Source organism: Ictalurus furcatus, chromosome 7 (assembly GCF_023375685.1).
Source record: "Ictalurus furcatus strain D&B chromosome 7, Billie_1.0, whole genome shotgun sequence".
NCBI lineage: Eukaryota > Metazoa > Chordata > Actinopteri > Siluriformes > Ictaluridae > Ictalurus > Ictalurus furcatus.
Genome location: NC_071261.1, coordinates 6,354,189 through 6,379,838, shown reverse-complemented (window position 1 = coordinate 6,379,838; position 25,650 = coordinate 6,354,189). Strand labels below are relative to the sequence as shown.

Sequence of the window (25,650 nt, the reverse complement as noted above, 5' to 3'; positions counted from 1 at the left end):
TATATATATATATATATATATATATATATATATATATAAAGCTGCAGTTGTCCGTTTTGGATTTCTTCATTAGTTAAGAGACGGAGCGAGAAAAAGCTGTTGGGCTTAAACAGTATAACGTGCATGTTAAGAGGTCACCTGTTGTAGATATCATCATCCTCTCCTCCCCATCCCCAGTACTCATTGGGGAAGCCGTTGATTTTGAGGAACTGCTTCTTGCTCAAGCCAGAGACCCCTCCAAAATACCCTGCATACGGTAACCTGAAAGAGAAAGGAAGCAGTCAGGCACAGACAGTTCAGAGCAGTTACTCCAGCTGTACAGGAATCCACACACTGGCATTCTGGGGAAAAGTACTATTTTCAAGGAACTGCTACAAAAACTATCATTACAAAGAAAAGGTCATGACATGTTTTTGTTTCGTTCTGGTTTTATTTTTAATGTCAGGTCAGACTTGGAGTTACTGCTGAGGTTATAACGATAACCCCTTTCCTAAGCTACTGTGATTTCCCCCCCATTTTTAATTAGAAAAACAAAATATAGGGCGGTGAGGTGGCACAGCAAGGAGCATTGCAGCCTCATAGCTCCAGAGTCCACGGTCTGAAAGAAAAACAAAACAAATGTATATCGATAAACCACCCTGTTGAGGAAAAAACACCGTTTGTAATTATGGAACAAAGTCAGTGAAGGGAAATGATTATATAATGAAAAAAAAAGAACCTATTGCAAACCGCTAAATAAACAGCAGTAAGAATCGAAAAGCCAGACAGGAAATCGCAAAGAAATACAGAGATGAGACAGAGAAGTTCTGGAACCAAGATTAACGTCTACCAAAGTGATCGAAATGCCAAAATGTGGAGAAAGAAAGGATCTGCTCATGATCCAGGACATACAAGCACATCTGTGAAACATGGTGGAGGTAGTGTCATGGCTTGGGCTTGCATGATTGCTTCTGAAACAGTCTAGCTAATCGTTACTGATGATGTATCTCAATGGTAGCAACAGAATGACTTCAGAAGTCAACAGAAACAACCTGCCTTCCAAAAATGACTGATTTACATCTTAATTTTTTATTCTTGCGTTCATATAAAAAAAAAAAATGTTACAATTATAGATCTTCCGTTCTTCAGCCTTCAGGGGAACATGGAAATACAAGTTAGCTTATCATTCTGATCACTAATTTCCTGCATACTTTTCAGGCGCCGTTAAGCACCACATCTCCGCACTGAGCTGACGTTAGATGTAAGGCGATAATCCTTTAAGTCCCTCCCTGGATTTAAAACAAAAAGGAAGCGACTCTGGCTGTCAACTGAGGCGTCTGAACTTGACACAATTCCGTTTCGCACGAGTGAGCTGGGAGATAGACTTCACCCTCGGTGGAATCCCGCATCTGAAATGACATCTGATTCCCCTCCTGACCCTCTTTCATCCTACACTATACTTCCTACCTCAGTTTCTCGCAGCCAGATCTAACAGTATATCTGACATGGGCTCCTGAAAGCTGAGGCGCAATTACCACTGAATACTTCCACTGAGCTCCAAAAGGACTTTTCTGTCAGTTACTTCAAACACATGGGAAAGTGAGGGAAGAGTGACTCTAGAACAGAGCTGACGAGTCATCGGAAGGACCTCAGTAAAAATCTGCTCATCCGCTTTGCTGTGAAACTGCAGAGATTTGAATTCAAATGTGAGGTGAGGTCCATGGTAAGAATGGGCCAGGTACTAGATGTTGAGGAAGGAATCTTATATATTTCCCCCAAAGCACTGGTTTGGAAATTGGACCCTAACACCCTGTATATACAATAGTGTGAAAAAGTATTTGCCCCCATCCTGATTTCTTCTGTTTTTGTGTATATCTCACACTAAATGAAAACAAAGTCTAAGATAAGACAAAGGCAACCTGAGCAAACACACAATACAGTTTTTAAATGATAATGTTATTTATTGAAGCAAAAAAAGTTATCCAATACCAAATGGCCCTGTCTGAAAATGTATTTGCCCCCATAGTTACTAATTCCCCAAATCTATGAAACTGCATTGATAACGGGGTTCAGCTGGACGAGACACAACCAGTCCTGATTACTGCAAACCCTGTTCAATCACATCAACACTTCAATAGAACTTTTTCAACAGCATGAAGTTGGGTAAAAGGTCTTACTCAGTAACACACTATGCCAAAATTGAAAGAAATTCCAGAAATACATCAGTCTGGGAAGGGTTATTTCAAAGTCTCGGGGATTCCAAAGGACCACAGCTAGAGACGTTATTTTCACACGGAAAAACTCGGCACAGTAGTGAAGCTTACCAGAAGTGGTCGACCTTCCAAAATTCCTCCAAGAGCACAGCGATGACTCATCCAACAGACCCAAGGACAACATCAAAGGACCTACAGGCCTCTCTTGCATCAATAAAGGTCACTGTTCATGTCTCCACTTTCAGAAAGACTCTGGGCAAAAATGGCATTCATGGAAGAGTGACGAGGAGAAAACCACTGCTAACCCAGAAGATCATTAAGACTCGTCTGAATTTTACCAAAACACACCTTGATGATTCTGAAAACTTTTGGGAGAATGTTCTGTGGACTGATGAGTCGGAAGTGGAACTAACAACTGGGTAAGTGTGAGGAAAGCACTATCTGCCCTCTTCCACACACTTCAGCACGCAGACACTCATGATTGGCTAGTATTTCTGTGCCTTGGCAGGGCAGAGAGAGCGAGAGAGCGAGAGAGCGAGAGAGAGAGCGAGAGAGAGAGAGAGAGAGAGAGAGAGTGCGAGAGTATTCCAGCACTCCCATCGAGAGTGCACGGCAAATTTTGCTCTCTTGGACTCCCAGCCACAGACGGCTGTGGCATCGTCAGGATTTGGACAGGATTTGGACTCAGTCTCTGGACGACATGACAAATGTGTTTCTGTTGCACCACTTGGGAGCCTGTCGCAGGCCTAGTTAATCTTCTTTATCCCCCCCCCCCCATTTTGTTTTACATTTTTTCTCAATTTCTCTATGACATGATTAATAAATGGTGCAGCGGTTAAATTATGTTAATTACAGCGTGTCCCAAAAGTCTCCATACACAGGGGAAATTAACACTTTTCTGCAAAATGTCTTCCAAAATATTTCATACTTCGATTATATTATATAATTCTTTATCAGATAGCCTTTAAGAACGCCGTTGACAGAAGAAGAACGTATTGAAATCATTCTCATGGCTGGATCGGGAAGCTGGCGCAGGGTTGCGATGGAATTTAACAGGAAACGTGGCGAGCACATCACAAAGGACACTCTCGCCAAACTTATTAACAAATTCAAAAAGACTGGAAGTATTGTGGACTGACCGAGAAGAACTGGACGTCCACGAACATCCACTGACGAAGGCTCAACCAACGTGATACTATCATACATAGTCTCCTACGTATGGAGTCCCCTGTGACACCGGGTATATACTCTATATGTCTAATGTTAGCCACGTCAAAACTTAGAACATTCTCAATTTACCGCCACAGAAAGTGAGGGTGTTGCGTCAGTGCATCTTTCAAGCAGGATAATTGAGACGAAAGATTACTATTGTGGGATGGGGGCATAGGGGGCGGAGCTTCCAGGGTGTCGGTTAATATTGGACCACTGCGCAAATCATTCCAGTTTCACGTGTATTAATGTGTCACATATTATTACCTTACGCTAAAGTTGGTTGTACGTATATTCAGTATTAGCCACATATTATGCCAGATCATTCAAAGAGTCATTTATTTTACAAACACATACAGTGGTGCTTGAAAGTTTGTGAACCCTTTAGGCGGCTATTGGGTGGCTGTGAATCAGGTGGTAGTGCGGGTTGTCCAGTAATAGTAGGGTTGGTGGTTCGATTCCCGGCCCACGTGACTCCACATGCCAAAGTGTCCTTGGGCAAGACACTGAACCCCAAGTCGCTCCCGATGGCAAGTTAGCGCCTTACATGGCCGCTCTGCTACCATTGGTGTGTGAGTGTGTGTGTGAATGAGACGCAGTGTAGAGTGCTTTGGAACCGCTAAGGTTAAAAAAGCGCTATATAAGTGCAGACCATTAACCATTACCATTACGTGGGGTAATTTTCATTTTATCCAATATGAACTTGTCTTGGCTATCGAGAACAATGATCATAAACACAAACTTAATGAATTTATTCAACAGCACATGCAAATTCGGACTCTGCACATGCAAATTTCTGCGGGATCTTATCAAATCAGGGCCAGAACAGGAGTGCATGAATGGAATGGGGACGCTTTATACTTGTTTACATGGACAGCGTGATTCATAAAGGTCATGCATTGTTATGAAGGCATGCAGGAAAGACAAAATCTTGAGTTAAGGCTTCATGATGAAAACATGATGTGAGCATCTCCTTAAGAGACCCACTGAAGACAGGCATGAGTACATGCTTGGGATTCGCCCAGGGCTAAAACACACACTGTAGGTGTGCGTGTTCAGGGGGTTGAATACTTTTGAGACTGGAGAGTTGCATTTTCAGTTGAATTTGGTGAAACCACTTCAAGCATTCGTTGTGTCGAACTATTTCAATTGCTTTTGTCTGATTTGTTCATTGCAAAAACAGCTGAAAGTCTATAAAATAGCTGAGAAAACGATAGCAAGACAAATCCATCCACACAAAACGGCCAACGGCATGGACAAAAGTACAAAACTACACACGCATACCACACGACGACTACAAACTGACATTAATGAGTCCATCTGCCGCAGCCGCAAAAACAGTGCAATCGAGGCTTTGGAGTCACATCTCCGCTTCTGCGCACTGGCTCTGGAAAAAGATGCCTGACTTATTAATGAATGCCAGATCCCAACCTTGTCAGCTGAGTCACACAAAGGCTTGAAGGGTCTACCTTCTGAGCAAACACTGCAGCCAAACTGAACTGTGGCCCAGAGCCTTGATGAAATGCAGACTGGAAAGCTCATGCTGTTCAGTAACACTGTCGAGCAGGCAGGTGAGCAGCTATAGACTGATGTTCTCCTTGGACTTTTGCTATTTTTAAAAAAAGCAGGTCACAGATGACCTTGGCTCTGAGAGTAGTACTACTGTATGATGATGATTTGGCTTTTGTCTACTGCTCAAGTGCATTTAATTCGACTTGGTATGTAACTGTAGAGCTGAATTATGTGTGTGTAAACATGCTGAATACAAAACTCTGCAATGCAGAGGCCCTTCAGGACTGAAAACTGACAAGCCTGTTAGAAACACAGCAGGAATCTGATCTGAGCCTAGAATCTACTCTGACATAATGGATGAGCATTAGCTAGCTCCCAGCTCCCATCTGCTGCTGGGAAAAAGAACCATGATATGAGCATATATAAACAAAAACCTGAATTCCAGTGGTATAGTGAAGTAAGCCAGGTTTGTATGGGATTAGATTTGTGCCAAAAGTATTGAACATAACGTTTCAAGAAATGAACAAAGAGAAAGAAGAAAAACACTGGAACTGAAAACAGTGGCAAAGATTAAACATGGTCTTCGAATGAACAGCATTCTTCGTTAGCAGTTTTTTAAGCTCGGTTTGCGCTAGTCATGGTTTATGAACGCGCTGGCAGAGTTTTCGTTTGCGCTCCGCAAGCTTACCTTCACCATTCTGGCACAAATATCACGCGTGGGCGGGGCTTAACGGCGATTTACTCTCATTGGATAGAGAGATTTGGATTGACGGCTTGAGTGTCCAGCTGAGGAGGAGGATGATGATGACATTGACGACGCTGCTCCTGAGAGCTCATGTTGAAAAAAAGGCGTATGAGACTACCCAAACCTCAAATATTAACTGCAACCAAAGACAGTCGATGAGAATGTTCTGGCAGCGTCGGGAATGTTTCATTAAAATCTCAGAGTAGGACCGCGGCTACCCTGAACGGCATAGGATAACACAAAGTCATCAGATAGCTACAAATGCAGTAGCGGCAATGGCAAAACGTAAACAAAAGACCCCAAAAAGGCAGAAAAAGACGCTTACTACCAAGTTCCCTTTGAACAATGTCCGTACAGATGCGTCGAAACGAAACTCCAGGACTTTTCAAACACATTCTCTAATTCTTCTTTTTAAATTCCAAATAAATAAATAAATAAATAAATAAATAATAATAATAAAAACACAACCAGATTTTATACAGCAGCTTTTCCAGCCATGCTGGACTAAATTTGCATTTCCTAGTCAGTGCTTCATTCTCACCATAACATAGGTGAGTGACAGGAGCACTGTTTCCGACAACTTTCAACAGAAAGTCGCTAAACGACGCCATGCGCTAATTAGCATATTCATTATACGCCATCACGACGTATTTGCATTCTCCCTAGTGTCTCTTTACTCCTCTCCTACTCTCTGTGCACACATACTGTATTTTAATACAGCCGAATTTCCAATAAAGCTGTACTCATTTACATATTTATGGGTTTGCGTTGTCAGACGACGGGACGAGTATGAAATAGTGACTGAAACGCGGCGCATTAAGACACTACGTGTTAACCAGCAGTCTCTTCCAAGCTGCTGTTCTGCACTGCACTGCTAAAATCCTGATTCATCACCGCACGCGTACGTTAAAGACGGCGGCTGTGCTGCGGTTTCGGCTTTATTTACATGTCAAATGATTCACTCGGAGAGGAGGTTAGAAGTGAAGGAACGTGCTGTTCTTCTCTGCACCTCACTGAACAGGTTAGCCGCAGAGAAAGGTGCGTCTCCGGGGGGAAAGCAGGACCTCGTGCTCGAGGGGCAGTACTGGACATTCTCTTCTACGGAAAGTAGCTAAGTCTTGCCCAAAATGTCGCTAGATTTCTCATTAAGTATTGTACACGTGTTCTGTCAAAAATAAACACTTCAGTTATTTACCGAATTCGTATTTATTAACCTTTTTATAAGTCAAGCACTTTTTAAGCACCACTAGATAAAACATGGCTATTTTCAAGGTTTTCCACTACTTACATTTTAAAAAAAGCCAAATTCAATCACCGTGTACGAACCCTGTTTAAAGAATCATTTTGTTTATGTGACCCCATTTTCTGCACAAGCCCCGTTGCGATTTCCTTTCATCACGTGTCTATCGTTGGAGTATCTTCATCGTAGGATCCGACTGAGAACACGTTACATAACCTACGTCACAGGACCTGTTCGAGAATTCAGCCAAGACGTAATCTTTCAGCCATCACCTCATACAGTAATGACCTTAACACCTTCCAGTTTAAAACCCGCTTACAGTTCAAATCAGCTCTGTTAAAGAGTAATGAAGAAAATGTCTTATAAAAGACAGGCTTTAAGTAAAGAAGACCAGCATCTGCGGCTGAAGGAAAATGGCACGCCGGTAAGTATTTATCAACCCTTGAAATGCAAACTTCACAAACCCTTCCTGAGCGCTTTAATATCCCTAGATTTTAAAGCTTACACACAAGTGGGCTATCTTCATGTTAATAACTTTCATCCATTCCTTCAGCTCGGTAAATGAACGCTTGTGTCTGTGAACGCGTGACTCGCATGCCCCTCCCCTACACTATTGCTTACTACCCACTTGTACGTGTACAGATACATTGTAACGCATCTTTTTTTTAAAAAATTTAATATACAGTCGTTTGAAAAAAGAAGTACACCCCATGGAAATTGCTGGCTTTTTTTTTTGACATATTTGGACGAACGAACATTTGATCCTCTTTGAATCAGCGCTTATTAATAAAGTTGATACACTTGAACAAACCCACAAGGAAAATTTGCCTTTTCAATCATTTATTCAAGAGAAATATCAATAGATGTGATGATCTTATGTGGAAAAAGTAAGTACACGCTTGACCTCAGAAGCTGGTATTGCCCCCTTTAGCAGAAATAACTTCTTGTAGCTGTTTTGCATAATTGTCCACCAGGCTTCCACTCTTCCATGCAATATTCTTTCAGTTGCAAGATGTTTGAGGGTTTTCTTGCATGTGCTGCCCTTTTTAAATCCACCCGCAACATTTCAATGGGATTCAAATCCAGGCTTTCACTCGGCCATTCCATAACCCTCTATTTCTTCTTTTTGAGACATTCCTTGGTAGATTTGCTCGTGTGCTTAGCATCACTATCCTGTTGAAAGGTGCACTTTCGGTTCAACTTTCGGACAGGTGGCCTCACATCATCTTCAAGCTCTCTTTGATAAGATGCAGAATTCATAGTTGAATCAATGAATGCAAGCTGTCCAGTCCCTGAGGCAGTGAAGCAACCCCAAACCATAACATTTCCACCACCGTGCTTCACAGTTGGTATGAGGTGCTTCTCCTGAAAAGCTGTCTTTGGTCTGCGCCAAACATGTCTGCTGTTACTATGGCCAAACAACTCTATCTTTGATTCGTCTGTCCAGATCACATTATTCCAAAAGGCCTGGTCTTTACCTATTTGCTCATTAGCAAACTGTAGTCTTGTGCTAATGTTCTTTTTAGACAGCAAAGGCTTTTTCCTGGCATGCCTCTTTCAGATTACAGAAGCATGCACCAACAGTTGCAAGACTTCCTAGCAGATCCTGTGATGAAATTCTGTCGTTCTTGGAGACATCTTTTTGCATCACACGGTCTCCTCTTGGGCTGAATTTCCTGGGATGGGAAATTCGCAGTCGTTTGAAATCTGTGCCATTTGTAGAATATTCTCCTTACAGTGGAATGATGTATATCATATCATTTGGAGAACTGTTGCCACACTTATTTTATTCTAAAAGAACCATGAGAAAAAAAAAATTCTTAGGAACAAATGTAACTGAAGAAAGCCTTTTCTTTCATTTAACCAATACTGTACCATAAAAGAACCTGCCTGGAGTTTGCCAGACACTACTGGAACTCTGACTGGAACTGGGTTCTAACAACAGATGCCAGTGTTTTTTAATTAACATTTCATGATCATCATCAAATGTTTACCAGGGATGTCTGATATGAGTTTAATCATACAGTAGTTGGAAGAGTTAGGTACTATAATCATGCACTGAAGGGGAAAAAAAAACCACTCTCTCCGGGAAGAGAGAAAGTCCCCATGCTTGTAAAGAACTCAGTGTGGTGAAAACACATTTAATACTCAAATACATATAACAAGTTTCGCTCTGTTTCTTGGCAACTCTATGCAGCTAACTGCAGAACAGAAAAACAATATTTTTTACATGCCCCAAGGATCAACAAGATTATAACAGTCAATAAAATGAAATGATCTCTTTGCTATACACAGCTCGCGCTCCCTGCACGTTACGCTCTGTTCTGCTGTTACCTGAAGCCGAACTTGTCCATGGCGATGGCGAAGTGGCGCGGCTGGTCGTAGCAGTGGTACAGGTTGCGGTCGTCCATGGGGATCAGGTCCACATCGCTGAAGATGAAGCAGTCATACTCGGCATCCTTTAGAGCCTCTGTATAGCCGACGTTTAGCAGCTTGGCCCGGTTGAAGGTGTCCTCACCAAGCTGGAAGACAACATAAAACCAGAGATCAGGCTCATGGTGGAAAGAGCTCCTGGAGGAGGCTGAGCGGGTTTATTCTAGCTGATGGCTCATGTATTTGGACTAGGTCTAAACCGTGCTTCTCTAAACGCAAGAATCTCTGGGCAAACTAAACCAACTCATTTCTTCCTTGCAAGCTGTCTGTGCCTTTATTGATCAGCTTCATAATCATTTCTTAACCATTTCGTTCTAGATCGTTCTACTGTATAACACATACATTTGAAACGACAACTTGTATTGTGTTTACTGTTGAAAATACACAGAATAAACTGAAAGACGTTTCACTGTAATAAGAAACGCACAGTGATTCATTCCGCAGGCCTTCATTATCAAGCTGCAAGGTTAAAACTTGTCATTTCCGAGTTCCGGATTGCGGCAGAGAACAGACTTCTGCATTCACTTTTTTGTGTGTGTGTGTGTGTGAGATCTGGCAACGCAAGTCCATGTGAACCACTCCAACAGCCTAAGTGTCACTGTTTTAAGTAATGAATAAAACATGATGGGACATGCTGTTATAGGGACATGCTGGGGTTGTGTGATATGACCAGATTCAAATTCAAATGAAAGTTTTATCTGGCGCACACACACACACACACACACACACACACACACACACACACACACACACAAACAGCCATACACAGTACAATGTGTAGTGAAACGCTTTTTTATGACTGTCTGTGACATAAAAAAAAAAAAAGAATTGACATAAACCAGAATTTACTTGTATACAATTAAAAAAAGGAAAAGTATTTAATAAAAGTATAAACTGACAATAATTGGGATAAAGTGCAGATATGTGCAGTTGACGTGCAATATAATACTGTGCAACATTAAGCTAAGGTAGTCGTATTGAAATTGACCGCATATATAATACATATTTATAAATACAGGGATATAGCATACAACAGATGGGTTACGTTCTTCACAATATTCCTGGCCTTGGTCCAGCACCACTTGCTGTAGACAGACAGCAGGTCTGGGAGCTCAGTGCGGATGGTGCGCTCAGCCCAACCGCACCACCCTCCAGAGAGCGTGGCTATCCTGCGTGGTGCAGTTCCTGAACCAGGTTGTGATGCGTCCCGTCAGGATGCTCTTGATGGTGCAGGTGTAAAAGTACCGTAGCACCACAGAGGGTAGTTTAAAGTCTCTTAAGCGTCTAAGGTGGTAAAGACACTGACTACCTTCTACACTAGGGTGTTAATGTGACAGGACCATGACAGGTTCTGCGTGATGTAGAAAAATGATAAGATACCGGAAACTGCCCACTTTCTTCACTGGGGTCCCGTTGATCTTAAGGAGGTGGTAGCTCCTTTCCTGCCGAAGTCCACTGTCAACTCCTTTGTCTTGCTGACACTCAGGACGAGGTCGTTCTCCAGGCTTTTAAACTCCTCCAGGTAGCTCTTCTTGATATCAGACATCAGGCTCAACACAACAGTGTCATCAGCAAACTTGACAAAGGTGTTAGAGTTGAAAGTGGCCACACAGTCATAAATGTTCAATGAGTACAGCAGGGGGCTCAAGACACAACCCTGGGGGACTCCAGTGATGTCAAGATGTCTCTTGTGTGGAATGCCGACAAAACTGCAGTTTGTAATCTCTGCACTGATAAAATTTTTACACCGGACGCTGCAGCAGTGAAGCGGGAGTTTCAGCGTCGAGTCTAATGATTTTTTCTGCTCACGCTGAATTAAAGCGCCAGTACACCGCTGAAAGATTTAAATGAAGATGAATTGACAAGTAAGTATATATTGCACAGAAAAATATATTTGTAGAGTAGTGTATTTCATATCCAGTTAATGTTAATATATAAAAAGTTGATATTACTGTATATATTACAGTTTGATGTTCAGTGATGAAGTAGAAATGCTTGTGTTTGTGGAGAGTGAATGTGAGACTAACAGGAGGTTTTTAGAATTCAGTCAATGTTCATATGAATTAATAACATTCAATAAGTTAATAATCTTACTTTAATCTTCAGAATCGAGTTCATGAGTTCATGTGTTCAATTAGAGTCATGTGTGTTCTGTTGATGAGACCAGTTACTGTCAAACAACTTGTTGAAATGGAGAGATTTTATTTGCATTTCTTTCAGAATTGTGGAATTTAATTATTATTATTACTTTAAAAGAAGGTATAAAAGGCAGAACTATCGGTAATCGGCTGAGAAATTTAGTTTCGGTGAATCTCTAATGTGTATCCATGTGAGCATTTTTTGTATGTAATTTCCAACAAAGACTGCATCACAAAGCTTAAGGGAAATCAATGCAAGACCACTTGCAAAGCCTATTTACACCAAACACTACTGAACTCCTGAACTACCAATCCCATAATGAGAAAAATCCAATGTAATCCTGTAATTCATGAGGTCTGACCAAGAGATTTTCCACTGACAAGAGTACAAGCCAAACTGATCTGCAAAGGAAAGGTGTTGCAACATGTAACACCGAGTTACACAAGCTTCGCCTTCAGAGAGCTTTAATGTGCAGTTGTTAAATCAGGAACATCTCAGAGTAGATATTTTAAATGCAATGTGTGGAGGGAGGAAATATACTACATTAAATCACTAAGCGACCTCTAGAGTTAAATTAATCAAGTGTGACGTGCTCGAGCGTTTTCAGTGGACGCCAGACAGTAGTAAAAGTGGTGATGACACAAATTTGTCGTTTTAACCTACCGTCAACCAAGCCTACGGACGACCTTAAGTGTCCTGGAAATAGTGATAAAGCATTTAATTAATTCATGACTAATTGTACGTTAAAAAATAGGCATTTGTTCACAATTTAATTTACGAATCTATACATAACTAGACTAAACTACAAAGTAATTAATTATTTGATATTTTAATGGGCAATAAAGAGTAATTATATAAAAAAAATTATTTATACATGACATATTAATCCAGCAATAAATAGTTCAAATAAAAAAAGAACCCCAATATAAAACACTCAATAAGTACATCATTTAAAAATACATTCATGAACTCAATGAAATAAATAGGGGGATTTCAAAACGTATTTGATAATGCAATGTCAAAAGAGAGATAAATAACTGGACTCACAAATTGAATTAAGAATAGAGGTTTTGATTTAAAAGGGGATTTAAAAGGGCGATTCCGTTTCCCCGTTTGCATTTCCATTTCCTATTAGCTAGTCGATTTGCTTAGTCATTTAGCTTCTCCTTTTAGCATTTCCGTGACACTTTGTGCCTTTCGTTGGTAAAACAATGCAAATTAGCTAAGGTGGGATGGATGTAACAAGCTCTCTGATTGGTTACTGCACAAAACAACATTTCTCTCATTAACCCAGCTGTATTGACACTCAAAAAAGGTATATATAATATATAACTGACAAAATGCATACAGTATGTAATGTACGTTGTAACGTACCAGTCACAAATCATAAATATTTCACCGGGGTTCAAAATACCCCAAATACCCCACCCAAGCTACACCTCTGATGCAGATTGCCTCACAGATCATCAACAGAGGCTCAGGAGTTCTGATCATAGAGCGGCTCTCCGATCTTTTAGAAATGTTAACCGTGAACACGTCCTTTTCGGAAAGGCTGCTCCAAAACGTCGTGCATCTAAAAGCATACAATAACATGTGCTGTGAATATTATGAGATATAGCGCCAAGGGCGTATCATGCAGACTTCTTTTAAGTCCTAGTTTTAATCCATAGTATCTCAGGGGGCACAGAGACAAGAAAGTAACACTTCAGCGTGCACCTTTATCAGAGAGAGAGAGAGAGAGAGAGAGAGAGAGAGAGAGAGAGAGAAAGAGAGAGAGAATTAAACAGAGGAAGAGAGAAAATAGAGGAGATAAGGGTAAAAGGGAAATTGCCATTTTCTGCAGCAGCTATGCTAATGCATTAACCATTACAGGACTCATTTTAATGCTGAAATAAGATGTGAGGTACGAGTCAGCTCAGGCAAATGAAGCAGTCCATCTTCCATAATCACAGAGCACGTGTAAAACCTCCGAGTTATAAGACGGACATTACGATCATTTCACAGTGCTCTCGTGCGTTCTGGATAAAGAAACGGCACTGCGAATTCAGGGACTTATGTTTCATTTCAGGACCATAAAATTGCAAAACCAAGCTAATAAAGCCAGCCTCCATTTTAAATCGGCTTGCTCTAAACAGGGACAACGGCTCGTCTGGGAAGCATTAAAAGCTGATGCTCTCATTGAACTAAATTGCCAAATGGGGGGGGAAAAAAAAAAGAAAGAAAGAAAGAAACAAAACGTGCCTGCAATGTCAATGCATTAATTACATCCAGTGGTGCCTCCCATATCTGCATGTCCGTGCTACGAGTGGAGGATTGGGGGGGGGGGGTCTCCATTTCGTACCTGCCCTACACTTCATTTTTCTTCTCCTGTCAAGCTAATTGCAGCCAACTGGCTCAGGAAGAAGACATTTTCAGCCCACAGTGGGTAGATATTACTTTAAAAACTTCATGACAGGAAGAAGTGATGGCACCATATGCAAAAGACCAGACGCAACCCAGTGAAGCAGAAGCGGCCGAGACACTAGACTGCCGGGCTGAGGAATCAGGCTTCACGTTTGGCTCATCGTAGCAGTGTCATTCCCTCAATCCTTGGCCTCTGAAAAGCAATTAACCCCATTAGGTTTAAGCTGATCATCAGAGAGATGACTGCTTGAGGCGGACTTCTCCCTCTGGCCCTCTCACACAGAGACAGTCAGGGGAATCTGGCCTACCTGCACCCGTTGCTATGGAGACTGATTGGGTCAGGTCTCAGACTGAGTGATTACACACAGGGCTGTCTTCCATCGAGTGTGTGCGTGTTGGTGAGTGAGCATCTGCTTTATCACTTCCCAGCAGGCTGACCTTATCACCAAGTAGAGCTATGGATGCCAGGCCTGAAGATGGGGCCGAGACAAACAAGGTGAGCTTAAAAATCACTATGTGTAGATGAAAAAAAAAAAAAAAAAAGGAAAGAAATACAGGGAGTAAAAGACAGCACAGAGGTGATTAAGCTTTAAAAAGCTTCAGAAAAAGAGAAAGGTGAGCAAACGAAGAGAGTAACAAATCATACGGTCGTGGATGATGTATCACAAAACTTAAATGAGGACACCGTATGTGGCACAGCCGTGATGAAAAACCCCGAAGCACGCTACGGCAGTGTGGGAGGCTTTACCTGGTTTGTCTTGTTAATGAGCCCCACTACAGTATCGCATGCAGAGTAGTGTCCTAGTTTCACACTCGTTACTGTATTAAAGTTCAATCACTGAGACAGGAAAAATACTCGGAGGAAATAAGTGCGCTCGGGTAATGAAAGCAGCTAATGGAGAGAAGGAAGAAAAGAAAAAAAAAAGAAAACAATAATAATACATGCTCACTAAGACAAAGAACTAATTTCCACACTGGTTTATCCCAACGACGATGTGGCACATGTTTAGCATGGTCATATTGTCTAACTAACAAAACCCTACCGGTAAAGCTAGTCAGATTAACCATCTAATTATGTTGGGAAAAGTTACATCCATTATGTTGTGAGTCAAAAATGACTTCCAGAGCTGAAATACACACTAAAAACAGTAAACCTGTCTCGGACAAGCCGTAAGAAGAGGTATTTGCATACAGTTTCATGAAGAAAAGAGAGATTAACCAGTATTTCAGACATCTCAAATGTAGAAACGGGTCACATCGACTCATAACATAACACGAGGGTTAAATATCACGGTCGAACTAAGATGGCGGATTCATTATGACCCAGCACAAGCAGCTTTTTTTTAAATCAGCAGGGTGGTTAGCAAATCGCTGCACGTGGAGCTATATTATTACAAGCTATCGTTCTTTGATTCTGAACAGAACTGTCTCGTTATCAGCTCCTTCCTTATGGTCACTGTGATATTCAAAAGCAGCACACGCGGGCTTTTATGGTTCATCGCTGGGTGTGTGGCATATTCACAGTGGACGTATGAGACATCACTGGCTGCAGGCCAGGCGAACTGATTTACAGTAATGAAAGGCAGCCGTCTGAGCACAGAGCAAGCTATCATGAAGAAACATCCGGGGACCGCTAATTATATTTCTCACGCGTGGTATGTTTCGGTTTCATCAACAGACTGACGACATGTACGATTCGAAAAGAAAGGAGCCGGGAAAATGAGCTGTAGAGGAGCTCGGGTGTTATCGGATTCATTTGTTACGGCAAGGTTAGCTGTGTTTCTTAACTTTGATACAGCTCCAAGAGGATTTATATAAAGACTAAGAGAGAGCATCTCAGTCTGATCCAGAGGTATGGAACTTGGAAGCTGACAAAAGCATCTGAATATGTGTACAGTGTTCATATTTTTTTCCCCCTGTAGTGTACTTAATAAATTTTTTGTTGTTGTTGTTCTTTTGAATTTGCTAGGGGTAACATTTGCCTTTAATAGCACATAATTAAAAAGGACAGGATACGGATTTTAAGATTAAAAAAAAAAAAAAATCTGAAATACAAAACTCAAAAATTCAAATCTAAAATTTAAATTAGGCCAAAGGTGAAGCGGCCAGGATTCCTAGTGAAAAGCAGACACTTTCAGAGTGGTTGAACATTTAGCCAAACCAGGAAATGAACTGAATGGATGTAGAGTACAGTTACATTGAGTAAAAACAAAAACAAAATATTTACTGTAAAAGTGTGGGGGGGGGGGGGACAACAACAACAAAAAAACAACAACAGAAACGTCATAGAATTTGTAATGGTTTTACTGGTTTTAATGGGAATTGTATTGGTTTGAATGGAAACTGATAATTTGTTGTCTTCTATTGGTGGCAGAACAAAAAAAAAACAAATTCAAGCTCTTGGCATATGCTGAATAAACAAGTATGACGGCGAATTGAGAATTGCACGGAGGTCAGAGTTGCTTGGCAGGAAGCTTCATTTTGATGGCATCCATCATGCAGCCAGGCGCCGTTTGTCAATCAAGCTTACTGACAGACACCCAGGCTTTCACGGCCTGCCTCGCCGTATATAATCGCACTCTGTAGCATAAGCAAAACAGACAGATCATACTGCTCCTGCATTTCACAAGCAGGTGAAGCCTGCCACTTCACATCTTTTTCATCCCAGACCAAGACCCATTAAGACAGACAAGAGTTTTCTGCCCATCTACCACTGCTCCTAGCAGCTTCTTCAGACTTGAGATTCAAACGGTGCAAGATACAGTGCCTTGCATAAGACGGCACCCCTTTGAAGGTTTCCACATTTTGTAATGCAACATCCTGGAGCTGAAATGGATTCCGTTAGGATTTTAACTTTTTGATGGACACATTATGTGCAACATTTGAAGGTGTGGTTTATTTGACTGTCTCACACTGTGACACAAAAGGTATAAAAAATAAATAAATAAATAAATCTGTTGGTTGAATAAATATTCATCCCCCTGGGTCGATACTTGGCGTAACCACCTTTGGCTGCAATTACAGTCGAACATCTTCTGGATTTGGAAAGTAATAAGATTGTCATGAATATGTCATGAATATGCGGGAACTAGCCCAGGACTACGATTCCCAACAGCCACTACTACGTCACATGACTGGTTACACCTGATTCAGTGTGCGATTGATGAACACACCTGTGTGTATAATGCCCCACAATTCACACTCCATCTCAGACCAAAATCAAAGCCATGAAAGTCCAAGAAACTCTTCATAGACTCTTCATCTGTGATCAAATTCTGTCAAGACATAGATCTGAGCAAGGGTATAAAACCAAGCTTTGAATGTTCCCAGGAGCACAGTGTGCATCATTGTGAAATGGGAGAAGTTTGGAACCACCAGCACGACTCCTAGAGCTGGAGACCTTTTTCACGGGCCTTTTTCAAAGAGGTGACCAAGAACCTAATGGCCAGTCTAAATGGGCTTCCTCCGCAGAGATGGGAGAACCTGCCGGATGTATGCCATTCCAGAAATTCGCAATTAATCGGGCCTTGATGGGACAGTGAGAAGACGGAAGCCACTCCTGAGTAATAGGCATATGGCAAGCTCTTAAAGGACTCAGAGCATTAGGGGAAAACAGATTCTCTGACAAATATGGACTGCATTGTGAAGCCAAAGTGCTGCATCTGATACAGCCAGGTACTTCTCATCAAACGGCTAACACCAGTCCTATGGTGAAGGTTTTCTTTAAGGACCTCTCAGCAACAGACTGCTTCGGAGTCAACTTACTCCATTTCACATTAAAATCTATAATATTGATAAAATGTGCAAAAAACTGAAGCAGTCTGAATACTTTCCGAACCCACTGTATATACAGTATACTATTGTGTACATGTGTTTATATTTTTGTGTGTGTATATATATATATATATATATATATATATATATATATATATATATATATATATATATATACACACATACATATATATATATATACATACATACATACATACATACATACATACACACACACATATGAACACATTGGTCTTCATAAATATAGCATACAACAGGTTTATCATCAATGTCTAGGATTAATCACAGCTCAGCTGATGATACTTGTTAGTATTCAGCCATAACATTAAAACCACCTGCCACATATTGTGTCGGTCCCCTTGGTGCTGCCAAAACAGCTCTGACCCATTGAGCCATGGACTCCACAAGACTTCTGAAGGTGTGTTATGGTATCTGGCACCATTTATTGGGCATTGGGTGTTTGGCATACCTGTACAAACTGGGTTATGTGTGACTGTGGTACACCTGTAGACTCTTTCACTAATTATGAATTGTTTTAATAAATGTTCCTATTTTTTGTATTTCTTGTACCAACATATGGTACACCATTTTCTTCAGTCCTTGATTCAATATTCAACGTTGAGATTTTTACACAAAATAAATGAAATAAAAGTGCTACATAAATAAATATCATTATTACATTAATAGCATCCCATATCTTCATCGCAATATCCAAACAGCTTTATCCCATATCGCATTTCTTGTCCATATTGTGCAGCCTGATATCTGGTATCTAATCACCTGATACGGAGCAAGATATCGACACGGCACAGTGGGAAGCTGTCAGTCAAACCCCACGTGGCTTCATGCAATGAGCTCTAAAAGATAAACCCATCACGTGTTAATGGCCAACATCTGTTTGAATGCATCAAACACTCAGTTCCACTCCCATCTAAACACATTGCGGACTTTTTTTTTTTTTTTTTATAAGCGACGACGGCCCAACGCACAATAGATTTCTTTTAGTAAAACAGCGCTTTCAAGCGGTTCAAACGGCTGCATGGGGAAAAGCAATTTCAGGCCGTGTTGCTTGTCGCTTGTAATCTTTATGTTATGCATTAAATTTGAAAGCGCTTATTATGATACCTTCAGAAGGAAAAACAGGGAGGCAGACGAATATTTGATGATGGAGTGCATAAATTGGTTAGTCTGTCTCGTTTCAGACCCAGCATTTCAGTTCAGTTCTTATAACATCCTGATTAGTCTAAGCAGTCAGCAGCATGCTAGTTCCCTATGTGCGACTATGTAACAAGTTATTGGCACAAGTATTTCGAAAGATTTATAAAGGTTATGCCTTATAAATTATGCGCTATGATTGCTTTAAAAGTGTTACCAATCACACCCGAATCTTAGCTTCAGACAGAACAGTGTGCTTTAAGTAGGCTGGAAGTGAAGTGTGATAGCTGGCAGGAACGTGGAAGGAATGCTAATGCGTAGCAATAAAGTGGCTGACCTGCTTTTGGTCTAGATCGTGCAGGTAAAAGGCAGCGTCACAGGATGGGTGAAGGCAATGTCTCATCAGTGCCTGATTAACCCACACTCAGCCATCAGCCGGTAGGGATTCCAGATAAGAACCTCACTGCATAATGAGAGCCCATAAATCAGCTTTTTCAGCATTCTTGCTCCAGGTAGAATGCTGAAGGAGATAGGCGCAAGATATATTAGGGTGTGAAAGCTCAGCTTTCTCTGCTGTCTAACAGGTTCATGGGACATTGTTGACGTCGTTCCGCAATCAAGAAGGAAATGTCATCATGGGAGACGGCTTTAGCGCGCTTTCGTTGACGCAAGAGTCTGTTCTGGAGTGTTTTTGTCTAATTTGTGTAAACCCTCCACTTGAACAAAACACTCAAGGTTTAATTACAGGTCTAAATGTGCTTTTTTTTGTACCTATATCCCACCAAGGTCCTGTTGTTTACGGGACACATGGGATAATTCGCAGAGTTAAAACAATTAGGATAGTGTTGATAAAGTGACCTCAGGCCAAGGATAGGCTACCTCCAGTCTTAATCTGCTTCTAAAGATGAGAACCAGGCAAGGTTCACGTGATCTACACAGGACCGCTCTCACGGGCGATGCTACACGGTGGTACGGACAGGAAACAGAAGAAAGGTTTGCAGACTCCACTCATGTCTTTGCCTGCAGGGTCTGATGGATCTCATTCAGGACATGCCACCCCCTGACCTCGACTCAACAGGAACAAGCACTGATCAGATTAGTCTTCAGCTATGTTTACAGCTGGTACAGAAACATGCCCTGATCTACACACATCTCCTGACTCATCTCCTGAGGCAGGTAGGAGTGCTGCAAGAAAAAGAAAAAAGAGAAATATGCTCACACTGCAGATGATGCAGATATATCTGGGATGTATCCGAATATCAGCTGTAAAGACGCCCCTGATGACTATGCAATCATTTTCCCCCAGAAAGAGAGATCTACTTTTTAATACCAAGCACCAACGGGGTTTATAAGCGAAACCGAAAAACATCTCATGAAACTTTCAACATGCACAATAGAAGTGTCTAGCAAAATTAATGCTCCATATAAAATTAATAAACTTGTCCTTCCCCAAGCTATGCAGTTTTTCCAACCGTACCTTACTAATCCCCACTACACTGACGCGTGAGATCTGCTCTCTACGTTCCTTACTGGCTTGGCTCCAGGCATTCGGGTCTCCTGTTTTTCATAACATGTTGTCAGACACGCTATAGACCTCCATCATACATCTGTAGTGTCTATAGTCGCAATGGCACACTGATAAACAAGCTGCATTCTGTGTAGTCATCAGGAAAAACAGAGAGAGAAAGAAACAAGGTAGTGCATTTACTCAGTGCGACCTTTCAGTTTGTAGATACGTAGTGATAATGCCATAATTCCTTACATGACATAAAGTACAAAATCATAAAAATCCCGTTTTTTTTTTATTTAGTACGGTCCTGAAAAAGCTATTTCACATAAGAGATGTTTATATATGGTCCAGAAGAAAAGATAATAGCTGAATTTATTTTTAAAAAATTACCCCGTTCAAAAATTTACCTACCCTTGATTCTTAATCCCGTGTGTCGTTACCTGGATGATCCACGACTGTGTTTATGTTTTGTGATAGTTGTTGATGAGTCCCTTGTTTGTCCTGCGCAGTTCACTCAGGTCAAACTGCTCACTGTTCTTCAGAAAAATCCTCCAGGTCCTGCACATTCTTTGCTATTCCAGCATCTTCTGCATATTTGAGCCCTTTCCAACAGCGGCTATATGATGTTCAGATCTTTTCACACTGAGGACGACTGAGGGACTCGTACATGACTATTACGTGAGGTGCAAACACTCACTGATGCTCAAGAAGGCAACACGTTACATTAAGAGCCAGGGGGGTATAAACTTTTGAACAGGATGATCGGTGTAAATTGTTAGTATTTTGTCTTCTGGGAAATATGCAACTATCTTATTTAGCATCTGTATTAAGTGGGAAAAAAAGATCTTTGAACAAAATAACAATTTACACTGATCATCCAGTTCAAAAGTCTCCGCATCACTGTCTCCACCTTCCATCTCCTTTGGTCGCAATCTTCGCTCCCTTTCCCCCCTCACACTACTCCTCAACTGTCACAAATACACTTCCCTCTGATAGTCACCTCTCCTCACTAGACTTAAACACAGCAACTGGCATGCTATGTTCCACTCTAACATCTTCTCTTGACAGCATCTGCCCCACTAACCTCCAGATCACGCATCACCCTCTAGCCCTTGGCTCTCAGAAGCTCTGCGTAACAACCGGGCCAAACAAAGAGCATCTGAAAGGAAATGGCGTAAATCTAACGATCCGACTGATCTAACCAATTACCAAACACTTCTCTCCTCTTTTTCCAATAGCATCTCTACTGCTAAAGCCACATACTACCAAGAGAAGACTGGCAGCTTTCCCAACACCCGCACTCTCTTCAAAACCTTTTCTTTTCTCCTCTGTCCCCCTCCTCCCCCTTCCCCTACCTCTCTCACTGCAGACTTTCTTTTCCAACAAGGTTACATCAATCAGGAACCAGTTCTCCACCCAAGACACACATAGACCGGCTCCTCCTCCATGTAACTCTCAACTGGCCTCCTTCTCTCCTCTCTCTCAAAGACTGATGTCTCAAAACTCCTCCTCTCTAGCCATCCCACAATCTGTCCTCTTGACCCTATCCCTTCTCACCTTCTCTCGAACACATCTTAAACAAATCCCTCTTTACTGGCATACACCCTACCGCATTTAAGCAGGCCCAGGTTACCCCACTGCTTAAAAAAATATCACTTAACCCTGCTGCAGTTGACAATTACAGACCTGTTTCCCTCCTCCCTTTTCTGTCCAAAATCCTTGAAAGAGCTGTTTTCAATTAACTCTCCACTTTTCTCACACAGAACAACCTCCTGGACACCAAGCAGTCTGGCTTCAAGAGCAATCACTCCACGGAGACTGCTCTACTTTCCGTCACTGAAGCCTTACGACTAGCAAGAGCAACCTCAAGATCATCCTGTCCTCATCCTACTCGACCTCTCTGTTGCTTTCGACACTGTGAACCATCAGATCCTCCTGTCAACTCTCTCCAGCCTGGGCATCACCGGAACGGTTCTGCGCTGGGTGGAATCCTATCTCTCTGACAGATCCTTCAAGGTATCGTGGAGGGGAGGTATTTCGGAAACTCAACAACTCACAACTGGCATTCCGCAGGGGTCAGTTCTGGGTCCACTGCTCTTTTCTATTTATATTACATCTCTAGGGCAGGTGATTGAGTCTCTTGGCTTCTCATATCATTGCTATGCTGATGACACCCAGCTCTATTTGTCCTTCCAGCCTGAAGATCCATCTGTCTCTGCACATCTCGGTGTGGATGAGGGAACACCACCTTAACCTCAACTTGGCAAAATCTGAGCTTCTCGTCATCCCAGCCTGTCCCTCAATCAACCACAACCTCACTGTACAGCTCAGCTCGACCACACTCAAACCAACCAGGACAGCCAGGAACCTTGGGGTGACTTTCAATGAGCACTTGACCTTTACAGACCACATTTCAACAACTGCACGGTCCTGTAAATTCATTCTGTACCACATTAAGAAAATCAGACCTAAAACCAGCTCTTGTTGGCTCAAAACTGGACTATTGCAACGCACTACTCCCGGCCCTCCCAGCCAGCTCCATCAAACCCCTTCAGATGATTCAGAATGCTGCAGCACGTCTCACGTCTTCAATCAGCCCAAAAGGACCCATGTCACACCCCTCTTCATCTCCCTCCACTGGCTTCCTGTAGCCGCCCGTATCAAATTCAAGGCCTTGATGCTCACGTACAAGACCTTGTCTGGAACAGCACCGTCCTACCTCGACACTCTCCTGAAAAAAACTACTAATATTAAAAATATTGTGAGCTGGAGGTTTTTAACTTTCATGCAGCTGTGAGCAAGCGGTCAGACATGAAGCCCATGAACCTAGCTCATTAACATGAAAAAGCAGCAGTCCTTAGCACCTGGCTGGTCAGGGTCATGGTGGTTTAAATTTGGCTACTAATTTCATAGGGTTCATATTTAATGATGAAAAAATACAATTCTGGAGGTCACGGTGGCTTAGTGGTTAGCATGAATCCCTCCTCCGCCCTGTCTGTATGTTCTCCCCGTGCTTAGGGGGTTTCCTCCGGGTACTCCGGAGATCCCTGGGATAGGGCTCCAGGCTCCCCTGCGACCCTGTGTAGGATAAGCGGGACAGAAAATGGATGGATGGACAAACTTCTGTTTAGGCCAACCCTCTTTGTATGCTGTTATGAATACAAAATATTGCATTTTGTATGCCAAAATAAATGGCCATGGTTCTCGAGTTTGCCATTAATGCGGCTGTATTATCGGTTATGACAACTGAAATGTATACTAAAAAAATAATAATCAATTGGAAACATCTGCTTTTCAATAATTAATGCTATTTCGCTCTTTACATGACTACAAAACAATGTGTTTTGCTTGATTTGCTGAGCTGTTGAGCATGGGTTAAGGGTTAGGGTTAGGGTCATGTGTAAAATGTTTTTCATTTCAACTAGTTGTAGTTTACGCTCAAGTGTTACGTAAAGATCAGTGGGATATGAAGCAAGGCAGCCATCAGGTAAGTAAAGTGGAATTAGCGTATGTTTTGAGAGCCATTGCTCAAGTGTTGTTCTGACAGTCTGCTATGCCGTGTTTATGGGGCAGAGAAGAATAAGCATTTGGCTGATGCAAATGAGCGCTTGGTCCCGCAGTGCAGTGCTGGAACGTGATCAAGCAACTCGTTAGCTCCCAAACATCTGCCCCTGTGCCGCACAAGTCAACAACTCCAAAATGCACAGAACAGTGTGATTAATGATTCAGAGTGGCACTCCTGAAGCATGCGACACGTTGATATTCTCACTGGTGATCTGGTTCATGCCATAATGAAAGATGGGAGTCTGTTCAGATAGCCTGGCACTACCGTATGCAAATCACACAGCCTGTGTAAAAAAAAAAAAAAAAAAATCCAGCCTAAGGAGGAAACTTCCAGGAAGAGTGACAGAATGCTAATGCAACGGGATGCTAATCCAAATGGACACCAGTGTTAATAAATATATTAATGTGGTGAATATTTAAAGCTTTTGGTGGAAATTGAGAAAAAGCATTTCCGTGGCATGAAACGAGACTCTCCTGTGAAGTCAGAGGTGTCAAAGTTATCGTAAAGTGACTTTGTGGGAAGTACTGATTAAACAGTTCTCTACGTATTAGATACGTTTTTATTGAGCATGTATCGGAATTTAAATGAAGTGTGAACTGATGGCTTTAGGACAGGGAGTTGGGTGCCATTAGAAATGTTTCTGGAGTGCTTTATTTCATATCAAGCTGGACTGAGGCCTCTGTGGTGATGGTTTCTTTAGGTGCTAACATCTGGAATTTAATTTGCGCCAAAAGTATTGAATGTAACTTTTCAAGAACCAAACTATTTTCTTGGCAAAGATTAAACATGGTCTTCAAATAAACAGCATTCTTTAACAGTTTTCTAAGCTCCGTTTGCGTCACTCATGATTTATGAACGCGCCGCAAGGTTTATGTTTGCCATTCTTGCGCAGATGTTGTGTGGGCGGGGCTTAACAGCGATTTAATCTCATTGGCTAGTGAGCGTCCAGCTTAGGAGAAGGATGATGACGTTGATGATGACGACGACCACGATGCTCGGTGTCACTCCTGAGAGCTCATCTCGAAAAAAACGTCGTATGAGACTTACCCAAACTAATATACTGACTTAAGCAAGTAAGTAATTTCCACAACAAAGTACAAACACTATACCTACACAGAGAACTGCACCCAGAACGCGCTCCAAAATTCGCGACACTGAAGTCTCTACTTCCAGTTCAGGAAGCTAGCGAGCAAATTGCACTAGCCGATGAGAGAAAAATCGATGTTAAGCCCCGCCCAGACGTGAGATTTGTGCCAGAATGGCAATCGTAAACTTGTGGAGCATAAACGAAAAGTTTGAACGCGTAAATGAAAACTCCGGTAGCGCATTCATAAACCATGATTTGCTAAAAGGATTTGGGTCGTTCCTTCCATTCATCCTGGCTGATCATCTCAATCTCAATCAGACTAGATGGGGAGAATCTGTGAACTGCCATCTTTAGGTGCCATCCACATAGTCTGGGCTTTGGTTGGGCCACTCAAGGACATTCAGGTTCACATCAGTGTCTCCAGTACTGACTTAGATGAATGTTTCAGGACGTGCCGAAAGGTGAACCTTTGCATAAGTTTATGTGCACTCCGGTGCAGGACCTCTCTGTATTCATCTGCATTCATCCTTCCCTCAATTCTGACCAATCTCCCTGTCTCTGCCACTCATAATCAACCCACCTACATTACTCGTTGCAGGGATACATCAGCCAGTTGATGAGCAGCACCTGGTTTTCATCAGATATAGCACCTGGAGTTCAGCTTA

General features: G+C 41.9%; 1 protein-coding gene across 2 annotated transcripts in view; it reads right to left on the bottom strand.

Moving 5' to 3' along the window:
* b4galt2 (UDP-Gal:betaGlcNAc beta 1,4- galactosyltransferase, polypeptide 2) overlaps positions 1-25,650 on the bottom strand; it is a 163,937-nt gene that overhangs the window by 30,077 nt on the left and 108,210 nt on the right. For both annotated transcript variants that reach the window (XM_053628021.1, XM_053628023.1), the window contains 2 exons: positions 9,233-9,420; positions 139-261 (listed from right to left, as the gene is read on the bottom strand). In XM_053628021.1, coding sequence (XP_053483996.1) covers positions 139-261; positions 9,233-9,420 — 311 coding nt within the window. The remainder of the gene's footprint in view (positions 1-138; positions 262-9,232; positions 9,421-25,650) is intronic.